Source organism: Strix aluco, chromosome 2 (assembly GCF_031877795.1).
Source record: "Strix aluco isolate bStrAlu1 chromosome 2, bStrAlu1.hap1, whole genome shotgun sequence".
NCBI classification, from domain to species: Eukaryota; Metazoa; Chordata; class Aves; order Strigiformes; family Strigidae; genus Strix; species Strix aluco.
The window spans coordinates 120558376-120574676 of NC_133932.1; the positions used below are offsets into that span (position 1 = coordinate 120558376).

Below are 16301 nucleotides of genomic sequence, written 5' to 3' on the forward strand. Positions count from 1 at the left end.
GAATACCTTGTGTAAGGTAATACTGTCTGCTTTGAATTATAATGAACACACAAAACGTAAATAATCTGTTATTTCATCTTTAGGTTTTTAAATATTTATTTAGTGTGATTAGGTGTTTCTTTAGGTTTTGTCTGTATCATCTGTTTTAAAATATATCTTAAAACCTGACACAGGCTTCAAGCCGTCAAGAAGATGAACAAGTGGTCCTTGTCAGAACCGATCAAAGTGGAAGGGCATGGCCTGTGACAGCACCAGCTGAACCACCGGAGCCAAAAGGAGGACGTAGAAAGCGACAGATGGTAAGTTTCACAAATGTGAGTATTAAAGTGTAATTCTGAAATGATTCTGTAGTTTTATTTTTATGATGCCATAATATGAGTGTCTTATCAGAATGTCAATAGGTAGTTAAAAAGTTCCTTTCAGAAGATGATTGTAATTAAGTGTTAGAGTACATATTTATTAAGCATATATTAAGTTTATTTTGAGACTGCATTTCCCTAGGGATCACTTTAGGGCTTATTTAAATGCACATTCAAGGAAAAGTAAGTTTTTCAAGTTATCACAGTCTTTTAGCCAAGTAGTTTATATTACATAAGGTTATGTAAATAATGAAGATTAGCAGAGGTGAATACTTCCAAAATAAGAAAGATTTTACTGAGATATTCAGGTCTCAGGGGCTGATTTTCCTTTTCTTCTGATCAAAAATACTGCTACTGCTGATAATAAAAATTATGACCTACTCTTTGTACAAGTGCTTTGGGGAACAGTGAGAAGCTTGGACGCTGGAGCAGTGTTTTATTCCTGGGATAATTGCTTACAACAGTAAATAAACTAATATTTCGATCTTCTTGGGATAAGAGGAGGTGACAATACCTTGTATTTCTAGCAGGCGTGTTCTTGATTAGTAGGACAGATCAGTTTGTAACACTGCTATGGAGGAGTGAAAGGCACAAGAGGGTGAGGAATTGATTGTCATCCTCCTGTTGTTTCCATTTTGGAAGCTGCCATCTTGCTTTATGTTAATGACGATTCCCTGTGCTCCTTCAGGATTTAGTTTAATCCTGCCCTAAAGAACAAACTGTTCTCTTGTGCACTCTAAGATAGCAACATTTCCCAGCAGAGGTACCACATTTAAACAAGTTTTCAGTACCGTCTGTGATTGCTGTGTTTCGGTAGTGTCTGTGACTTGGCAATTCAAAAGCTTCTGTAAATAATAGATTATTCTCTGGAATATTCCATTTTTGTGAGCTGATTAACCATTCCAGTGAATTACTGTACATCTTTCTGGAGTCGTAATGTTGTAGCTCTGATAGCTTAAGGATATAAAGGGTTTAGCGATTGTAGGAAGAGGCTATATTTTTATTTAGATGTACTGATGAAGTTGAAGAAAGGGGAAGATGTTATTTTCCTTAGGTCAAATGAAGCAACAAGCCTGTTTCAGATGTGCTTAGCTTGATTCATGATTCTTTAAACTTTTTGAAATTATTGGGATCTGAATTTTATAGTTGATCTTGTCACTAGGTTAATATTTATTTTCAATATGTTTGTTTCCAGGTCCCTACTCATATAGATAAAGAAAGAGTAAGGTATTTTCAGGATGATGATCGTATGAACCTCAAGGATTTGGTCAAAAATGAGAAGATGAGAACAGCAGAGGATCAAAACTCGCTGTTCATGCGTATGGCATCAAAGGTAAGGTGTTGTGTGTATGGCTTTTTAAATAAGCATTTTTTTGGTATATCAGGGAGGTTGTGAGGCCTCTGTGCTCTAGGTATCTTGCTTTTGTTGAAAATTCTGATTGTCTTGAATAAAGTAGTCTGCTGTAAGATGGTCCTGGTACATGTTATCAAAGTCATGGAAACCTGCATGCATGCAGGAAATGTGTGCATTCAGTTCCTTCATAGAGACGATTCTGCTGTTTCTCTGCCTGTAGAATTTGACGTTTTTGAGGTGAACACTTTTAGAGTATGTTGTACATTAATAGGTTACTTATCCCCAACAAAGCAGAGTTTCCCCAAATTTGTGACGAATAAAACCAGCATTTTCTTAGTGTTTAGAATGTGTCTTCCATCTAGAAGTTACAAGAATCAATGTGATTTGAAGCAGACTACCTGAAATGTCACCAATATGTCCTGGATAATGAGATAATTTATGCTCACAGGCTACACAGATTTATACATTATAGTTCCATGAGTGATTCCACTTAAAAGAGTGGCCAACTCACAGACAGATACTGCAGTGCAAATGGAAAGATTAATTTCTGTCATCCAAGTTGAATACTTTCTGTGCTTGACGTGGAAGTGTTTGACAGAGATGATTTCCAATAGCTACAATATACAGTTTCTTTAGCATGCTTCAAATTTTACTAGGTTACTGCTTCAGTATTTTGTGCACCACCGAGCAAGTTTTGAAGAAGCTTGTTAGCATGGAATTAGTATCATCACAGACAAAATTTGTTTTTCCATTTGTCTAGAAGGCAGACAAAATCTAGGTCCTGGAGAGTAGGTTTGGTTTTGTTTGGTTTTTTTTCTTTCTAAAATTCTCCTTCTTCAGGCAATACTTAAAAATGAGTCAGCAGTGTGCCCAGGTGTCCAAGAAGGCCAATGGCATCCTGGCTTGTATCAGAAATAGCGTGGCCATCAGGGACAGGGAAGTGATCTTACCCCTGTACTCGGCACTGGTGAGGCCGCACCTCGATTACTGTGTTCAGTTTTGGGCCCCTCACTACAAAAAGGACATTGAATGACTCGAGCGTGTCCAGAGAAGGGCAACGAAGCTGGTGCAGGGTCTGGAGCACATGTCGTACGAGGAGCGGCTGAGGGAACTGGGGGTGTTTAGTCTGGAGAAAAGGAGGCTGAGGGGAGACCTCATCGCCCTCTACAACTACCTGAAAGGAGGTTGCAGAGAGCTGGGGATGAGTCTCTTTAACAAAGTAACAAGCAATAGGACAAGAGGTAATGGCCTCAAGTTGCGCCAGGGAAGGTTTAGACTAGATATTAGGAAGAATTTCTTTACAGAATGGGTTGTTAGGTGTTGGAATGGGCTGCCCAGGGAGGTGGTAGAGTCCCCATCCCTGGAGGTGTTTAAGAGTCGGTCGACATAGCGCTGAGGGATATGGTGTAGTTGGAAACTGTCAGTGCTAGGTTAATGGTTGGACTGGATGATCTTCAAGGTCTTTTCCAACCTAGATGATTCTGTGAAAAGAATCGGAAAAGCCATGATAGTGCCCAGTAGAAAATATTTAACCTGATGCTATAAACCATTTGGGAAGTTCTTCTGGAGAGATTATCAGAACTTAGTGTGGTTTATGCATCTTCTCATTCAGCTGCTTCTGGTAGAAAGTTCTCATTTTCTGGCACACTGGCATACTCAAAAAAATGATGCCCTTGAAGTCCAGTTAAATAAACACGTCTTGTTGCCAGTATTTGACTTCCTTCTTTACCTTTCCTTCCAAAAAAAAGCCCTGGACACATAAAACTTTACTTCAAAACCTGTGTAATAGTGCAAGCTATTAACTGTAATTAAGCAGCATATCTGTCATTGAAACATTTACAAGTAAATGAAAATGTAAGGACAAAATAAAACTTTGTACTATCCATATCATACGATAATAAGCATGACAAATAGAAATGGTTGCCATTTTCTCAAGGACCTTATTCATCTTGTGTTGTCTTGTCTCCATTAAGTATTTCCTTTAGAAGAGATAACTTTTGTGAAAAATGGTGGTTGGGGTATGCGTGTATGAATGTCTATATTAAAACATAAGTGGAATGGAATTTAAAAAAAATCTTTAAAATCTGGGCATCAAAGGTGAGTTTGTAAATCAATATTAACATGTCTTTCTGAAATTATTATTAATGTGCTCAACTTGTCCTGGCTTTAGTCTGATGTTTTCATGTGACTGCTTCCACGGAACTGTTTACAGGATTGCTTTTTGTGCTTTGATTCTTTTCAGAGATGTGAAAATAAAAGCAGGCTAATTTTCGAGCTTCCTGAGTTTGGTAACAGCAAATGTTTGCAGTGCCCCTGTGAAGGCTTAGGAGGGAGTGCTCTCAAAAAGAGAAATACTTTTTTTGCTTGGATTTTTCCAAACTCAAATGAAAAGCCATTTTGACTTTTCTGAGAAACATGTGTCCATTTATACAGTTATGTAATTGTCATTAGCCCCTGAATTTTCTGAACTTTCTGAAAAGTATTGTTTGTGTATTCATATATTTATCGATTCCAAGTTTGTTCACTTAAACTGGAAATAACGTTTGACTCTTAGAGCATTGTTGAGTTGTCCTTGGTTTAGTTTTTGTATTTTTGACATTATATTAAGAAATTATTAATGCAAGGGAGACTAGCAAACTTAAAGGGAGATCAAAGATTTCTATATTACTTACTTTCATAAGTCTTCAAAGGGAAAATTCTGATATTTTTTTCTTTGTATTTTTTGTTCTGTTCTTTTTTTTAATTCAATTTTGAAATGCTGTGAATTTTCCAAGTTCTTGATGACCGAGACACTTAATGCAAGAGCAGCTATGCAAGAGATTCATTCAGCCCACTATTCTGTGTCCAACAGTGACTGCTTAGGAGAAAGAGTATAAGAACAGGCCGCATTTCCAATGATGCAGCCTTTATGTACTTTCCCTGCCTTCAGCAATTTGGAAGTTTTTATGGTACCGCCTTACCTGGTGTTTCTCTTGGCTTTTGGTTTATTGATAGTTATGTTAGTTGGGAATTGGACTGAATGCCCCCTGTTACTTCCTTTCTGTGGCTCCTCATCTCCCATTTTATCATCTGTACCTATTGCTAAAAGGCATGAGCTATAATTACTGAATTTGAAGAAAACAGAAAACCAAATCTTATATGCATAACATCTTTGGTTAGCATTCTCATACCTGCAGCCGGTTCCTCAAAGATTTTAGTTAATTGCACTGTAAGGATTTCTGGGACAATGGAGAAATTTGATCCATTTAGGAATGATGCAGAAATAGCCTGGCTCATTTTAAAAATAAAGGTTCTGTACAAATGAGGGTGGACTTTGGAAACTGAACTTCTGCATCCACGTAGTAGAGGAAAATGCAATATAGTGTTTAACTTTTAACTTTAGTGTTTAACTTCTTCATAATTGCCTCTTTATAGAAGTGTGGAGTCTATTTAGTGGAAGTTTAAAATGAATATGGAAAAAGGAAATGCTTACAGGTTATGGGGGACTCTAGTACTCAGTGCTAACTGCACATGTCTGCCACTGGTGAAAACGTTCTAAGGGTGTGAACACCCTCCCAAAATGGGATAAAAATTTATTTAATTGTTTTTATTTAAAAATAAATCCAAGGGTGGGTGAACAGAAGAATAAAGAGCTTCTGGAGTTTAAAAGAAAAATCAAATCCAGAATCCAACTGTTACTTAAAAAGTACTTGTCATGTCCAAGTAAGGAGAATGGAGAAGAGTGTGAGCCTAGCAGGCTTAGAAATAAACTTTGATAAGAAAGATTGAGAAATTATCTTGAGGGAATTACTTTAAGTAATTATTTTGAGTTTGCTAAAAGCATAAAACTAGGAGTTAAACTCATTGGAAGCAAGAAGCCTGAAGAAAAGTGGTGTTGAAAAAACCTGATCAAGGTGTAATTAGAGCATTTAGGAAAGGTAAGAGCATACCAGAAGAACTAATAAACTAATTGGATTAATATTGTCTATAAATGAGGTCAGAGTGATTCGTTTGCCTGAGCCATTATTTACAGGGAACAAGTGAAAAACTCTGAAGTTAACAGTGTCAGTAAAATGAATTTTAGCTCAAATTTATAGAAATGGATTATTTTAAAAAGAAACTTGTATTTGAGATGAATAATAACAAATTACTAAAAGTGAATGGTCCTCACTTAAGTGGTCTGAAAGAAGTCAGGTGTGACATGCAGAACTATGAACTACTGAGTGTAATCTTTATTCATCCTGAGGAGTGGAAGATGACAAGTATAATGGCAATCTTTAAAAAGAAAACAGAGGGCAGAAGTAAACGGTTATTTTTTATTACAAAAGGAGGCTACCAGTGGATTCATCAGGAATCTCTTCTGTTCAACACATACATAAACCATCTGGAGGAAGGGACACTTGATGACCTGACAATTTGTTATTGTTACATAGTTATTCAGGACTGTCAAAAATGGAGGGCACTGTAAATTGTAAATTATAGAATTTTAAAATACAAAGCTGGGATTTTTCTAACATTGTGAAACTTGTATCTGAACTGATTCTTAAGATTCACTTTAGCGTGTTGCTGGAGAGAGGGGTGTGAATCATCTGTCCTATTTTGAATGCTGTCTGAAAGACATTATGGGTATAAAAGAAATTATGATGTCTAGCTCAGACACAGGAGATTATGCTGTAGACCTTTCAAATAAGGAGAAAGAGATCCCACCACAGGTATCGAGGCAATAAATTCAGATGAAAGTCAGGGTTGATGAATGCAAAATGACAGTAATCGCGAAGCTGGGTGAAGCCATAACTGTGCATATACCACAAGAGGCTGTTACTGCTTGATTTGAGAGTCATTGAGAGTCTGCAAACATTGTCTCAGTGCTGGTGTGATTAAAAAGAGAAGCAGAATTTTGGAGATTGTGAAAAAGGGAATTTAGGACCAATTGAAAACATATAAGGCTAGTATAGTGCACCCATAGCTTGAATGCTACCCAAGCTCATAAAGCATATCCTGTGGTCAAAGGCACAGAGTGGTGAGCATTTGAAGAAGACCCAAGTAAGCAGTATTTCTTCAGCCTGGGAGTGGGGGGGGGAGGCAGCTGGTAGACTAGAACACACAATTAGCATAAAAGTTTAATAGAAAACAAGTATTTTTGTTTCTTATATGTGAAGTGGTCACAGAGCAGAATTTAACATGAAGGAGGGTTTTGGCTTTTTTTTTTTTTTCCAGTGAAGAGGGAAATTGTAGAACTTGTGCTATAGAGCATGAGATGCTGTGGAGGCCTTAATTGTGAGTGGGAGGAAAAAAGATACAGCAACTTTGTGAAGTACAGTTTCACTGGTAAATATTAAATAGGGAGATCTAGATAGGCTTTTGGCTCAGGATTTCCACAGTGAAATGCTGCAAGTGTGTAGCAGAAGTGACAGTTCTACGTGCTTTGTTTATGCTTTTCTCCATATGTTTTAGCCATTGCTGGAGATTGATTATTCAACATAAAATGATCACACTGGGTTAGAGCAAGGAGCTGAGTTTAGTATGTTTCATTCTAAAGACTTCTTTCCTTTTGTTGTTTTGTTGTTTTTTTGTTTTTTTTTTTTTTTTTTGTAGTTTTTGTTTTGTTTTTAATAATGTTACAAGAATGTATTGTGTTTCCTGGCTTATGCAACTGCTTTATTTTAGTTTGGGAAGTCTCTGAAGTTCCTACTGGATTCAGTAAGCTTTAGGTCAGATGCTATGTACTGTGTTTCTTTTGTTATTAGGCAAAGATAAACTCCATCACATTATTTTATTAGAACAAACTTCTTGAATGAAGAGCTAGCTCTTGACGAATATTTTAAGATTGAGCCATATTAATTATTTACTAGCTAAGTGTGCTGGAGCATGTGCTTAAAGTAGATGTTTTTGTCAATTACTGTTGCAATGGATTTTGAGTTGTCCAAATTTTAATTCATGGTACTGTAAGTCCTCCAGTCCCATGCAAGTCACGTTTAGGTTTTGAAGGTATTTGAATCTGTCACCTTTCGGAAGAGTGGTGGGAGGAAACTGCTGAAAGTCTGTACATTTTATCCTACCTAGGATGGGAGAAGGGAGATCCTATCCCTTAACTTCTGTTGAATAACTTCATTCATCTAATCAGTCTGAACTGCTTTTGTTGAGTGATTGTTGTGATTTTCTAGGAGTGGCTATTTGGGATAGAAGAAGTTATCCACTGCAGACAAGGCAATTGCTTTTGAAGAATACAGCGTATATTTTTACCACAAACTTCCTGTAAGGATCTCTACTGCACAACTGCTTCTTATTACAGTGGTGTTTTAGCTTCCATAAATTCTAATGTCAGATCTGATGCCAACATAATTTGCAGGAAAACAGATGTTTGAGTGGCTCATCCTTAGGTTCAGTTGGATGCTTCTTTTCGGCTGAATGGAAAACAAACCAAGATTTGTTTGAATTACCAAAATTATTTTTTTCAATTAAAATTGCTGGCTCCTCAGCCAAGTAAAAAGAAAAGTTAAATTACAAATTTAAGAACCTTCTTCTACCATAATATAGCCAAATATGTCTGTGGTGGTGTTTTTTGGGTTTTTTGTTTGTTTTTTTTTGTGTGTGTGGTTTTTTTTTGTTTTGTTTTTTTGTTTTAGATCTTCTATCTTATGGTCATACTATATTTTTCCATATTGTCTATATCTTGTTCAGTGCAGTGAATGTTCAGTGTCTGGCAGCAAGGTGGCTCTCCAGTTCTTACAACTCATTGATTATGGAGTATGATGACCCTTATTGCCACCTTTAATCCAATGTGAACAGAGGAGCCTAAACACTCCTGGTCTTCATCACCTCTGTCTTGTGCAGTGTGTTTGCTCCTACTCCTGTGACATGTTGGACCAGCCAGCAGTGTAATTCCCCATACAATTGTGGCTGTGGCCAGCCGTGGTTACCACTAAGCATATAGACTACAGCACTATTATTTCCTTCATGGATTTTCCCAGGGCTTTTATCACTGTGCCAAAAAGAAAATTCCAGCCATGTGGCTGTTGAGGACAGAGGAAATGGGGATGGAATGAGAAAGATAGACCAGCATGTTTTCTGGCTTTTACACAGCTGAATGCTCTGCTCCACATGAATATTACTTTCCTGATATTTAGTGGTTTAATGGTATTTCAAATGATATACAGGTTAGTTGTTATGAATCTCTGAAGATAATGACATAATTGCAGTTTTATGAAGGGATATGGAGATGTTGAAATAGATATAATTCATAGAAGGATTTACTTTCTTAAATGAGACTTGGAAGAAATGTCAGTACATAGACTCAAAATCTCTATCCATGAAACCTCTGTTTAATCCTATTGGCAAGGGAAGGTCTATATAGCGTTATCTCATGTGTGACTCCCACTCAGATTCATAGACTAAACATCTGTTGTGGTCAAGCCATACTTGTCCTTGTAAGTCTTTTTCCCACCTGTAAAGTTTCCTTTTCTCAAGAGCTCTATGAGATCAGAGGGAGGGAATATGCCATCTTGTTGCTGTTTATTTGCCTCTTGAGCCTATGTTTTAAATTTAGATGAAAAGCAAATTCTGATTTACCATTTTTCTCTTGCCCATTCTTCTTTTTCTAGTTGGGGTTCTAATACAACCCTATTGTACTTGAGGCTCTTACCTCCTGTTACCTTTTGGCTTCTGTTTGAAGCAGGTTGATGTGGATGTCAATTATCTTGGACAATTTGAAATACATCCTCTCCCACAGCTGTCCCATGCATACTATTATGTCAAATTTATGAATATAACGAAAAAGCTTCAAATTTTAATTTTCAGTGGTGAAAAAGCTTTTTAAAAACAATTAAAAACCCAACAGTAAGCTTTCTGATATATAGAAAAATGCAGACCTTAAAGTCTGATTCTTTCATATTTCACTGTTACGCCTAAAGGAAAAAAAACCTGTTTGAAGTTACTGTATTTCTACTTTTTACTGTCTTCAGCTTGGAAAGCAGATTGGGTTCTCACTGCTACAGAAGCATGACTATAGGATACAAAAAAGTCAAAAAAATATTTCAAAAATGATTTTTTTTTTCCCCTCAGTTTTAGAGTACAAAATATGTGTGAAGTCTTAGGTTTTCACTACTGATAACGTGAAGTACCCTGTCTGTAGTTCCTTCTGCCCTTGACTGTTTTAAGTAGTTCAGTTTTCCCAAATTCATGCTGTTAAGACTTATGTAATCCTTTCACTAATAGATGTCAATAGATGCTTGTGGGTGTATAGAGACTGATTTCTAGAACATTACCTCAATAATGATTTCTAGAACATTACCTCAATAGAAATTACATTCTATTTGTACACATAAATTCTACTAAGGCATTTTTTTTCTTTTTGATTACTTTTTGCTAAAAGAAAGAGAGAAAGATTAAGTTACACTGTTTATCAGACCATTTAAATTTTGGTCATAAACTCGTTTTATTTCAAAATCTCTGCAGTAATCCATAACACGAATTTAAGCAGTGAAAAATACAGAACTATGTTAGTAATGCTGACCTTCATTTATGGATTTAGTAAAGAGATATGCTGGTATTATGTTTGCAAAAAGGGAATTTGCATGTTGCCTTTCCTTGGATCTGAAGTCTGTAAAATGGAAAATTGCTTTCATCCTTATCGTTTTTACTTGCTGTGCAAACCCTCCTGTTGCACATCTTTGCGTTTGCATCACCATAAACCAAAATAATAGTCTAGAAACACTTTAAAAGCTAAAGTGAAAAATGCAGAATGTTGCTGCTGCTACTATTATGTAATAAACCTTCTTCTTCTCTTTCTTCACATGGTGAAGCCATTCTAGCACAGTATTTAATAGAGATGATAGAACTCTAACAAAGCTCTGGTGCACTGTTGCTTTTTACATTTACTTAAAAGATCTGAGCATGTGCATGGTTTGCTGTAAAAAAATTAATGTGAAAACCCAGGAGAAAATAATTTCAGACACCTTGTTCTGTGTTCTGGTACACTTCAGTTCAATGCACTGAACAACTTTCTGTGTATATTGTGTGGATGCAAAGTTAAAGCTGTTCCTGCGTGCAGAAACAAATCAACAGCAGTGACAGCTGGATTAGGAAAGACAGGAGAAACTGTGCAGATGCAGCCCATATTAAATGGCTGCGTAAGCATTTGGTGTTCTTCCTGAATTATGTTAAAAAATATGCTGCAAATGAAGACTTGTGCAAGACAGTCTTTTCTAGGTGTACTGGGTCTGGCCAGGGATAACTGTAAAGTTAATTGCCAATTATGCTTTTAATAGCAGAATTCTGTGGCTGAAGGTATTTTGTTTGGCTTACATTTCATTTTATTGACGTGCATATAAAGTTTTATCAGTCCTAATAACTAATTATAGCAAAATCTACAGTTTTCCTTTCAAGTAACTGAAACAAAAAGGAGCGTGGTCCCTAACCATGGAGCAGTATTCTGCTGTCTATTGCTTGACTTTTGCTGCTCAAAGGTAGGCCTGGACTACCTTGCTCATCAACTTGATTTACAATATTTTCCTGTCAGTGACATAGGCCTCAAAAAAACTGATAACTTAAAATCCTTTGATACTAATTGTTTAAAATATTATTTATTTCACTGTAATGATAGGTTTGGGAAATGCCTGTGTGCTGAATTATATGTTGAATTAAACCTACAAATTCAGATGTCTCTGCTTGTAGGGAGATTGGAGTTGTAATAAAGTCAACATGATAAAATTCTGCTTTGATTTGGTTTAAGCAAATGCTGTTTGAGATCAGAAAAACTGTTTTCCGAGGTGATTTTGTGGTAAGCAATACGTGCTAAATGCTGAATAAATTTAAATGTGATGAGATGTATTCATATGTCACTCAGGTTTATATTCTAAAGTAATAGTTTATTCTTCTTTACTGCAGCTTCCCAAAATATATTATGAGTACAACATTCCACGAATATTAACTCTGTCATTTAAAGTTGAAGACGTCAGTGTTGCTATGACAATTTAAAACCAAACTGATACGTTTTATACAATCTATAGACACTTTTCACAAATTTTCTGAGCAGATGCACTTTTATTGGCTTATATGGAAGTAACTTTAACTATGATTGCGTTAGCGAGAAAAGAGGATAATCAGAAGTTCAATAGTTTGCATACAAAGTAGAACAAGAAAATAAGCAGAAAAATAAGCGTACATAAAAGCTGAAAATAACCCACACTAGAAAGATGCAGGTATATTTTTGTTACCATGTTAATTGAGTTTAATGGAATTTCTTGTTTCCTCCCCAAATTTCAGAGGCAATTTGAAGAGGGGAAAGAAGTGTACTCAGGGTATTATATGGAAATAATCCCTGATGATTAGGAGTTCTGTCTCTTGAGGCTTCCTTTCAATATCACAATGATATTAAATTCTGTACTAGGGCTTTCTTTTGAAAGGGTGCACCCAAAGAGCAACAAGCTATAGCAGTAGAGGGAGAGATGAGACACCAAACACCCAGCACACTTCAGGTAGAGTGTGTAGGCAGCCAGCAGTGTATAAGACTCCAGGGGTTTTTGAATAAGAAAAACAGAATCAGTTTAAAATTAAGTGATGAGATACAGTTTCAGTGATCTGAACACATGTTGGCAGAAAAATGAGGCTGACCCTGGAGTGTACCTTGCACAGATCTGCAACAGTTACTTTAGGAGGTGCCAAGGTGCCTGATGGCTTCAGTAACGTAAAAAATGAAAAAAGACATCAATTGTTTTATGAACAGCATTTTATATAATGAAATTATTCATGTAATATATTCAGATTATTCATAGTAATTATCATGTTAAGGATTTCATCAGCAAATACAACATTGTAATTTTTCCCTCTTTCAAATCATTCTCATTTATGCATAGTCAGATGCTGATCCCTTTCTGAATTCCTGTGCTGAATGGTTAGAGATATCTCGCCTTTTCTTGGGTTTTGGCCACATTTGCACTGTATTTGAGCTGTCCAAATGAGAGCCCAGAGGGTGATTTTTATCTGCTCCTGAGAGAAGTTTGGATGTCTTCCCTGACTGCTGTTTCAATGTTTGTGTATTACAGGCCTTTCTTGGCCAGAACAAGCAAAATTGTGATGGCGTCTCTGTTGGTTAAACCAAAACTGCATCCTGGTTGTGGAAGGTAGATCCCCTGTCAGATGGATGGTAGAAATTGCACAGTTGCATAATTATGCTATGAGATGTAGGAGGCTATGTCATTTTGCCGGTGCTAAGAGTTCTAAAGCTGCCTGTGTGTTCTCTGGTTAATTGGTGCTTGCCAAAAGACAAAGGAAAGTTGGAAAATAGAGGGTGCATACAAAGGAAGAATGTGGCAGAATAGCCCGTAACACAAAAGTGAAATGGGAAAGAAAAGACAAGGGACTGTGGAGATGATCTGTCTTATGAGCACGTCAGTTTAGGACAGCTCTTGGTTTTGGCCAGTGCCTGGTAGAAACAAGGACTTGAGGTGCACTGCCTTTATAGATATCTGAATTTCATATGTTAACTTTAGGCAGTGATATATCGAAGTGACTTCCTACCTCTTTCTGATCTCTGTGCAGTGCCTGAAACACAGCAAGGGCGTTATAAAGCAGAATCAAGAATGGTGAGGGCACTAAATACACAACTCCAGAATGCACTGACTTTCATGTTTAACAGGTGTGATGCTTCAGCTGATGCAGAACAGCAGCTCTCTAGCAACTCTAATACATCAGCATAGTTCCTCATTTGGATTTGTACTAGCTTTGTCTTTTGTATGGAAGAAGATATGTATGAAAGAAATCAGTTTTTAAATGATTACTTGCTTTCCTTCTGGCATTTGGGAGAACACTTTCCTCCTTTTTATTCAATTCCCCTTTAACTTTTTTTGAGAGATTTCATTATAGCCAAATAATGCAATTGGCAGAACACACTGGGCACCTTATTGTAAGAGTATAAATTTTTTAAAAGAGAATTTCCATTTTTTTTCCCAAATAACTTTTCAAAAAGCCAATATTTGGAGTAGCAGATGAAGAGTACTCTCTAGTCTGCCATGGTAGCAGCTACATTTTATTTTATTTCAGTTCTGACACACTGATGTTTGGCATTTGCAGGATTTGAGGAATAATCATATTTAAGGAATTATGCCCTTAAAAAATACATACATTTTTTTTCATTGCTATGGGCAAGGAATGTGTTAGTAATGTTCATTGCTACTACTCCAATATTGCAGACTAAATGTCATTAGTGTTTTTTTGTTTAAGGCAGAAAACATTGCTAAATGGATTTTCCCATTTACATTTGTATCATACCTTATGTCAGTAGGTCTACACAATTCTTGCTGGATGATATTTCTGCCTGTTTTTGTTTCTTCCCGCAGTTTTTTTAGGTATGTTGGAAGGACACTATGGTAGTAGGGGAGTTGCAAAGAAATTCTTATTCCTTTCATGGCTTTTGTTTTTAGAGGTGAAAATATCCCCTTTTAACACTCTTTTGAAGTCATCTAAAGGATGTGATAAAACAGGGCAGGAAATGAAGATTCAGGGGCAGGGTGACCATCTGTAACTTGGTCTCTGTCTCAGAACTGCAATATAATGGCACTTGCATTGATGTGCTAGACTTATGACTTGAATAAAGGTCTCATAAACTTCTACTTAAAGGTATGAAAAAGGGGGAAAAAAACAACACCTCATCTTTCTACTTTGTCCTCGTCTGTTTTAATTCCGCAAGGGAAGGGTATAGTGCTTGAACAGCATCGAATTGGGCATGAATTATTAATGACTAGGCTTTGTTTATTGCACAAGCAGGTTGAAATGTTTAAAATAACTTTTTTCTTAGATCCTGCTTATTTCAAGCACTTATTTAATGCCTTTGAAGCTGGAGCGTTGGTTTCTTGAACTGCCTTGCATTCCTTGTTAATTTCTGTTATTCGTTAGTATTGCAATGGGATCTGCAATTTTGTTGCTGGTAGAAACTCTGTGGTAGAGGTAGTCTGAACCTCATCTGTGAATACTCCTCTATCCCTTTACTATGACTTCTCCCCCCAAAATGCTGCATTGCTACCTACCTTTTCTTGTTCCTTTACTTCTCCAAAGTAATCTTACATTTACATTCCCGAATGTACTTCATCTAATTCTGTTGACCAACATATATTGCATTTTAAACCAGAAGTGCAGTTTTGTCTGGCTCCCATGGCCTCTAGCTGTATGGAGACCTCTCCTACACATCTTTTTACTTCCAGGAAAAATCAAAAGTTTTGTTTAAGACTCTCCACTGACTTACTCTAGCCTGATGCATAGACCTTGGGTGGGATCCAGGCTGCACTAGGAGCTTACATTGAATGGGTGATGTATGCACACGATTCCACTTACATATATAGCTTGTTTAGTAATGTTATAAGTGAAGGTATTATTTAATCCTTTCCACTGTTTCCCTTGACTTTGAGGGCTTAGTTTTGAATCCTGAAATACTACTGTTGGATTTCCAGGAAGCAATAGGAGAACTCTCTGGTGCAACTGGAGAATCTTTCTCACCATTCTTTTGGGTGACTCTCGCTTTTGCCAATGGATAGTTGGTTGCTTGTTTTTTACTTTTCTTTTTTTTTTTTTTTTGTTGCATTTATAGTTCGTTTTTTAAGTCTCCTGAATTGTGCTTGCTTTCATTGACTCCACTTAAGGTCATGTATTGGACTTTATATTGCTTCAGACCTACTCTTAGGCTTGAGTCACTGAATTCTGAATATTTTTTCATATTGCATCAAACATGATGCAGAAAGGTACAATTCTTGAAGAACAGAACCATCATTTCTTTTTGGTCTTACTGAATTACCATTTGAAGTGTAGTGATCTTCTGTTGGTCGTGACTGTACCAGGAGAAACCAAATCTGGTCTTTAGACAGCACTTACTTTAATAAAGTTTACTGCTTTTTAGGTGAGCATTCTGTTTTGGGTACCAGATGTCTCATTGTATACAACACTTTACCCACTGTTGAAGAAAGGCATCATCCAGCCTGTTTAATAAGATGAGTATTTATTTCATCACAGGAGGATCTGTAGAGTATTTTTAAGGTGTTTTGAAAAGTACTGTTATTTCAAAGAGATCATGCATAAGAAACCAGGAATTTGCATGACTACTACTATGCACAAGCAGAGCAAAATAGTAAAGGTATTGTGCTGCATGTGATACTCTTGATAGCCAAGGTGTTCTGATTTCCAGTCTTCCTTTTCTTTGTAGTCTGCCAGCTGTCTTGTTTCATGTGTATTTGCATTCTCATGGCAGATTTTTTTATATTAAAAAACTCTGAAGAAAATAGTAAACCTTTACTTTTGGTAATAACAAAACGGTGCCGTTCTGTAGGTAGTGCTTTTTGGTGTTTCTTCTACCGAAGCTCTAATTTTACCTTTTTTACACTTATATGACAGAATAACAGAGACTTGATTTTTGACACCCAAACCACTCAATATTTTTCTAAAGCTCAGGAATGTCCTGTTCTTTTGTATATAGAATTACAACATTGCAGTAAAACAGAACAAGAATGGAGTTGGACTATTAAACTGTTGATTTTAGTATTCAGTGGCTTCCAGGAGGAAATGCACATAAACAGTTAAATGAATTAAAGGTTAAAAAAATAAGTAATATTAAGGAGGCTGCTTCT

The 16301-nt window shown here is 36.5% G+C and overlaps 1 protein-coding gene across 4 annotated transcripts in view; it reads left to right on the forward strand.

The window, feature by feature from the left end:
- The window catches only part of CWF19L2 (CWF19 like cell cycle control factor 2), a 91814-nt gene that overhangs the window by 53727 nt on the left and 21786 nt on the right, over positions 1-16301 (forward strand). For all 4 annotated transcript variants that reach the window (XM_074816145.1, XM_074816148.1, XM_074816147.1 and 1 more), the window contains 2 exons: positions 174-299; positions 1555-1692. In XM_074816145.1, coding sequence (XP_074672246.1) covers positions 174-299; positions 1555-1692 — 264 coding nt within the window. The remainder of the gene's footprint in view (positions 1-173; positions 300-1554; positions 1693-16301) is intronic.